A 6,645-nucleotide genomic window follows, 5' to 3' on the forward strand; every position below is an offset into this window, starting at 1 on the left:
CAAATTCAATTTCCACATATAGAACAAAATATACAGTATACACAAGCAATTAAGAAAAACAAATTTTCTTATTTTGGGGAGTCTCATGTGACTGACACATTAGATTGGTCGATCATGAATCCAAATCTTAAACTTAATCTATTGTCCTCATTAGAACTAATCTAATTGGACCTATGTTCTGTTATTGTTTAAGCTCATTTGAGTCAATCATAGACTTATTAATCAAACTCAGGTTCGTTTGACTCGTCCAATTGCCCATTGGATTAAGTCTGACTCATTAGAACAAATCCAATGTTTCTGATCAAATTTTGACACAACGGAACTAATCCGGTCATATTTGATCAACACAACTTCTGTAATCAAGAATACCCAATTAATTCAATAATAAACCGGACTGGTTAAACTAACAAAAAATTTAAACCAGCTTTAGGTATCATTGAATCAAATTGGTCTGCCTAAATCAATTAATAATTTAAACCAGACCTGGGTTTGATTGATCAAGTTGGTAGGGTTCTATTTTCGGTAAATTGAACCATAATTTAATTAAATATTTATTTATTAATTAATAATACATTCCTATATGTATTTAATTAGTTAATAAAAATATTTAATTAAATTTACTTACTGTTCATGTGAAGAAGAAAAATTTAAATTTATGCATGCATTTTTTTTTCACGTTTTTTTTTGACAGTGCTTCATAAAAATACTGTTCATACCTTTTTCACTCTTGAATCGATTCACGCTTGTTCTTGAATTGATTCAAGTGCATGAAAAAAATTAAAAAACACAACTTACTGTTCATGCATTTTTTTTTCGATCGATTCGTGAATCGATTCAAATGCAAGTTTTTTCCATGTGCTTCGTCAAAAGCACTGTTCATGATTTTTTTCAATCGATCCGTGAATCGATCCAACAACTATGCGTGATTTTGAATCGATTGGAATACAATTTCAATCGATTCATTCCAATTGAATCGATTGATTAATCGATTCAATTGATGAACAACATTCACTGTTCATCATCTTCTTCACGATATAAGAAGAAAAACGTGAGTTTTTTCACGTCGATTTTCATGCTTTCAAATCTAGCACGCTCTGATACCATTGTTAGTAATTTGAGAGCATGAAATTGAAACTATACAAAGATAAAACAAAGCGATGCGGTAATTATAAACTCACAGTGATCTCCCGAAGTGCTGTTGAAGACGCCGGCGGTCGACGAAGAGGTTGCCGCTGTCGGAAGCACGATCACGGAGCAATCGGAAAGCGCTTCAAAGTTCATGAGCCAAATCCTAGCCGAATGCTCTCCCTTTGCTCTCACACGATCTCTCGGTGCTCCCTGAACACCTTCGCCAGAAGCTCTCTCTCTTGATCTGCACTTGGACGCCTCTTATAAGAAGGCTAAGGAAGACGAAGGGGAAAGGACGCCCCTTCGTCTCCTTGGCGTTTGCAGCAAAAGGAGAGTAACGAAGGGAAACCCTTCGTCTCCAGTAACGCCCAACACTCTACACAAATGAGATGAAGACCCTTGTATTGTACTTTATATCAATGACCCTTCATTCATACCTTCCCCACCACAGGCTTAGTGAGATCAATCTCCACACATATTCTTACAAGTCTCCCTCTCTCCACCCTCAACATATTCATGTCCACTATGATAGGTGACCCCGTGGGTCATCCGAGTTGGTATGTGGCGAGTGTTGCCACAATGAGGTCGCAGGGTCGATCCTCGGGGCAGCTGAGGAATAAATCCTCTATCCCCGTATTATACCCTATCCGTCACATGCTCGCTCGGATGCTGCGATTTACCTCCCTCGTGATGGCCTTGGGTCGGGTACGACGGGAGCGCTGGGGGCGAGCGTTTCGCCTTTTGCCACAATGCCACAATGTCCACTATGATAGGTGTCTCCTTTGGGTAATGTAGTAGTTAAGGCATGGAGTGTTGCCACATGAGATTTTGGGATCAAAATTCGACGCGTCCCAGCAAATCTTCCCCCATGTCTTGGCCACCTGCACTAATGACTAGTAGTCATCCGTGATTTACCTCCTCCATATTGGCCTAAGGTTGGGTTAACGGGAGCGTTGGGGATGAGCGAATCGTCTTTTTGCCACATGCCCATTATGATAAGCCTTTTAACAATTGAAGCAAGAGTCAAGAGAAAGTTTTCATCATAATAAACTAAATTTAACCCTAGAAAATAAATCCAAACTAAGATCTATCAATAGTCGCTAAGGGGATACAAATTCTGGGTTCCAGTTGGTCACCGCTATATAGTGATAAAAACCATCCTCCTTGGCCTTCGCTTTATCTGCTTCAAATTCAAACTTAACCATGTCACAACCATTATCGAAACATCCACTCAATTTCCACAACTTTTGTAGTCTCTCCTTCAATATCTTGTACCCTATATTTTTTCCTAGTAGTTTCACTACTACAAAATGAGCCTAAGATATCACTTTGAGAGCAACACTTTAGAAAATGTTGTCATATATCATATTTTAGAAAAAAACATGCAACACTTTCAAATAAGTGTTGCATTATAATTAAAATGCAACACATTTTTTAGAAGTGTTGCACTTGCATTAGAAAAGGCAATACTTTTTAGAAGAGTTGTAATATAAATACATAAGTTATAATTAAACCCTAAGCTTAATTTCTCCCCTCTCCCAATTTCTTTCCCTTTCCCCGATTCCTCTTCCTCTTTCCCTGATTCATCACAGTCGCCTCCCTCTCGCATCACCCTCTCATCGCCGACCGAGTGAGAACCACCGTCGCCCCATCTCTTCCACTTCACTCCGAACCCTAGCCTCCCAATCCACCGGAGCCGACCACTCTCTCTCGCGGATCTACTGCCCCTCTCGTCCGAGCGTCTCTACCATCTCAACCATCACGGGCACAAAACATTGTCGTGCTCAGTTCTATGTCACCACTGTGAGCAGATCTCGACGCTCACCGTCCCCCGAGCCCTTGTCGTTGCCACTGTTCCAGCCGAGTAGATGCCCCTTCTCCTGTTTGTACGACTACCACACTAGTCCATGTCCAGCCACCTACAACCATAATCCTCTCCGTAGCCACCCCAGCCATTCCACAGTTGCTGCCAGCTCCGTTGATACTCCGACCAGCTGTAGGGTTTTCCTCCTGAACATTGGAGCTATCATCAGAGAAGGAATTGTTGTTTTACCGTCAGTGAAGGTAAATTTGGTATTAGATCAAATTTGCTCAGTTTGTTAACATGAATCTGAACATTCATTTGGTTCATTGTTGGATCAATTAAGTGTTTATTAGCATTAGTTTTCTTCAAAATGGTTTCGCTTGTTTTCTCTCTTTTGATGGCTTCAGTGAGCTGTTTTTTATTGATTTTTATTCATTCTGGTGGATTTCAACTTGTTTTGGAATATTGGGGTTTTTGTTCTTTTCTTAGTGTTATTAAAGTTGTCAATTATTTTTTACTTGTACAATGTTAAGTTTAATCCTTCTCTTGGAAATGCGTGGCTGAATTTGTGCAATTGTATTGGAATAAGGGTGATTTATTTGCTGCAAAGAATTACTTCATGCCTGCTTTAAGCAAGGTAATTTTCTTGTTTCACTCGCTTAGATCTTTATTCATTGTACTAATAGGATGCTAAGATGTTCTGATATGAGATTGTGATGTTGTTGTGTTGCGGCCTAGGATCCCAATAAAAGAATACTCTATCAACTATCCATGCTTGAAAGAAAAATGGCTCAAGGCAAGCACTTACGTTTTCTGGTTCTTAAGCTTCTTTTGCCATTTTAGCTTGGTGGGTTTTATATTTGGAAGGAGAGCTGATTGCTATAATGAGAATTGATGAAACAATTGATCATGCTATTATTGGAATATTTTTCTAGTAATTTCATTATCGAATGTATGAGTAGCTTTATCTAAAGATGCATTTTATTAAAGAAATCCATTAATGGACTTATAAATGTTTAAGTTTTACAAGATTCTAATGGTCCATTGGGTGCCTTAGTAATACAAAAGAAATTAAAAGGCAATTTGCATTTTAGATTAATACTAATCAAGTTGTAATTTTGAACCTTAGATGCTTAAAATGAAAGGTGGAAGATGCCTTGAAGCCTAGAACACCTATTAAAGAAGTGTATCACTTGGTAATTCATTTCTTATGTCTCTATTGATGATATCAAGCTATTTAAACTCTTGGGAAATTCTCTTTCTTTTTCTTATGAGTATTGAACATTAGGGATCTAAAATCCTAATATTTAGTTCATACTTGTTTTTATATGTTACTGATGATTGACATTTTCTGTTGAGAAAGGTTGAGTATGAAACACCAATGGAAATGGTTTTGGTAATGACTATTAAACCTGGATTTGGTGGGTAGAAGTTTATACCAGAAACAATGGATAAGGTTATTGCACCGACTATTCTGTCTTAAATTTGTGATATTCCTTACCTTTTTGTCCTTTTAAATTCTATTCATTCGTATCTCTCAATTTCCATTTTAGGTACATGCATTGAGGAAAAATTTCCAAATCTTGATGTAGAGGTGAGTAAGGTCTCCCTTTTCTTGTGCATTATTAGTGTAGTTCTCTTAGTATATTTATTAAATATCTTATTAGCTTGGGAAACTTTGCCCCTTCCATCATCCCAACTTGGGGAAAGTGGACATTTGTTCAATGATTCTTTTGTAACAGAAACCCATTGGAATCATTTTCATCCCTGTATGAGTTTTATGTCTTGCATACAACAGCCTTAAGGCTCCAGGAAAGTTTGATTGTCTCTGGAAAATTAATCTAGTATGTTGCTGCCATATATTTGCAAATGTAGATAGTTCTTAAAGATTTGTAGAAGCAGATGCAGTTTATTTCCTTAGTTCTGGTGACTGATTTACCATTAGAAAAGAAGGAAAAATATTATTGAGTATGTTATGCTTCTTGTTTCCAATTCTTGGGCATTTAAGATGTTTAGTTCCTTCATCTGATATTAAACGTGTTAACCTGTTTAGTTTATTGTCAAAGCTCTGGTGTGTATAGAAAGATGATTTATGTAGAATGTGAAGATTCATTAACTGGTTATTTCACTCCAACTTGACCTGAATTTATTGTCTTTCTACTATTTATATTGTCTAAGGTTCTAAGAAGTTAAATGGAAAAATACAGCTACAAGCATCTTTGGTTATATGCTCGATATGACTCAATGTGATTTTTTGAACTCATTTTATTCTTTATGGAGTTGATAAGATGTTCTTGCTTTTAGCTGACTTGGTGATCTTGATTGGTGGCTGCATGTTTTGTTTACTCAATTATTTCTCTTTACTGCTTACTTTATTCTTGAAGAAGAAATAGTTAACATGCTTGTGACCAAGAGTCTTATGTACTTGTTATACATGCCTAAAATAACATATTAGGATACTTAGCTTTGAGTGTAGGTAGCCAAGCTTTATCAATGAAGTTCAATATACTCTTGTTAGTTTACTTTTATTTTGCTCCTTCTATGTTAATTGGTTGTGCTTCTTTATATTCAATTGCAATCATAGTTTCTCTGGAGTTTGCATGGTAATGATTGCTACTTTGTGTTTTTTGCAGGGGTATGTGGACAAGTATGTCAGTTATAGTTGTATTTGAGAGGTTCATTCTTAGCTGTGGCACATAGATTTGTATAGCTATGTAGAATTGTATGCCATAAAAGAATTGTGATGATTTGAGTTTTGAAATGAGCTTCACACTACAATATATATATGGCAAAGTTATGGGTGCGAACATGTTTATGCCATGTGGAGGGATTCATGAAAATATTAATTGATGGATTTTGTGTAATACTTTAGTTTACATATATTTAGATGTCAATAGTTGGTTTTTTTTCAATTTTAAGGAGAATATAGTGTTGCATATGAAGCAATAAGTGTTGTAAAATTTAGTTTACATATATTTAATGGGTAAAAATATTACCTTTTTAAAAATAAAATACAAATATAAGTGTTGCATATGAAGCAATAAGTGATGCATTTAAAAGGTAAAAAAATTAATAAAAAGTGTTGTATTTGTAGAGAAAGTGTTGCATCATTGGGTTAAAAAATTATAATAAGTGTTACTATTAATAATAAAAGTGTTGTTATTTCTCAAGAGTAACTCTTGGAAAACTTGATCACCAATTCCTCCAAACTTAATCTTCTGAACATTGTTTTTAGAACTCCCTTCTCCATCTGGCGAATCACCTAGTGGAGGTTGACAACTAACCTTATAGAGAAAACCATGTCTTCCATAATCTCCCCATATATAGAAGTTTAGATTTATGTAAGTTATATAGCAATAAAATAAAATAAAATAAAATAAAATCACTTGCTAGGTCTTTTAAATGTGTTATGATTAAAGAAAAAAATAATGATAAATAAGGTAACTAGAGATTGTCATGTGGTTTAGGGGAAGTCAATAGCCCAACCAAGGGAAGGTCAAAATCAACATAAATTCGCTCTCCGACTCCATGCGACCCATGACTCTATGGATCTTCGATTCCATACGGTCTCCAACTCCGTGTAGTCCCCGACTCCATGTGATCCATGACTCTGTGCAGTCTTCAATTCCATGTGGTCCTGAGTCTCCTACTCCATGTAGCCCCAGACTCCATACGATCCACGACTCCATGTATCTCCTGAGCCTTCAACTCCA

General features: G+C 36.3%; 1 protein-coding gene across 1 annotated transcript; it reads left to right on the forward strand.

Annotated features, from left to right (window-relative positions):
* Nucleotides 1-1,157: 1,157 nt before the first annotated feature.
* Nucleotides 1,158-4,055, forward strand: LOC122036216. Its single transcript, XM_042595483.1, has 4 exons — nt 1,158-1,162; nt 2,649-3,192; nt 3,522-3,569; nt 3,671-4,055. The coding sequence occupies exons 1-4, from the start codon at nt 1,158-1,160 to the stop codon at nt 3,773-3,775; spliced, it is 702 nt and encodes a 233-aa protein (XP_042451417.1). The 3' UTR covers nt 3,776-4,055.
* The last annotated feature ends 2,590 nt before the right edge of the window (nt 4,056-6,645 follow it).

The sequence above is a fragment of the Zingiber officinale genome, unplaced genomic scaffold (assembly GCF_018446385.1).
Source record: "Zingiber officinale cultivar Zhangliang unplaced genomic scaffold, Zo_v1.1 ctg134, whole genome shotgun sequence".
In the NCBI taxonomy this organism is placed as follows: domain Eukaryota; kingdom Viridiplantae; phylum Streptophyta; class Magnoliopsida; order Zingiberales; family Zingiberaceae; genus Zingiber; species Zingiber officinale.

What these genes read in the sequence shown, in the direction of transcription:
- LOC122036216 (XM_042595483.1), top strand. An exon ending in TTGTTTTACCGTCAGTGAAG is followed by an intron (nt 3,193 to 3,521) that starts GTAAATTTGGTA and finishes TATTGGAATAAG; the next exon opens with GGTGATTTATTTGCTGCAAA. An exon ending in TCATGCCTGCTTTAAGCAAG is followed by an intron (nt 3,570 to 3,670) that starts GTAATTTTCTTG and finishes GTTGCGGCCTAG; the next exon opens with GATCCCAATAAAAGAATACT.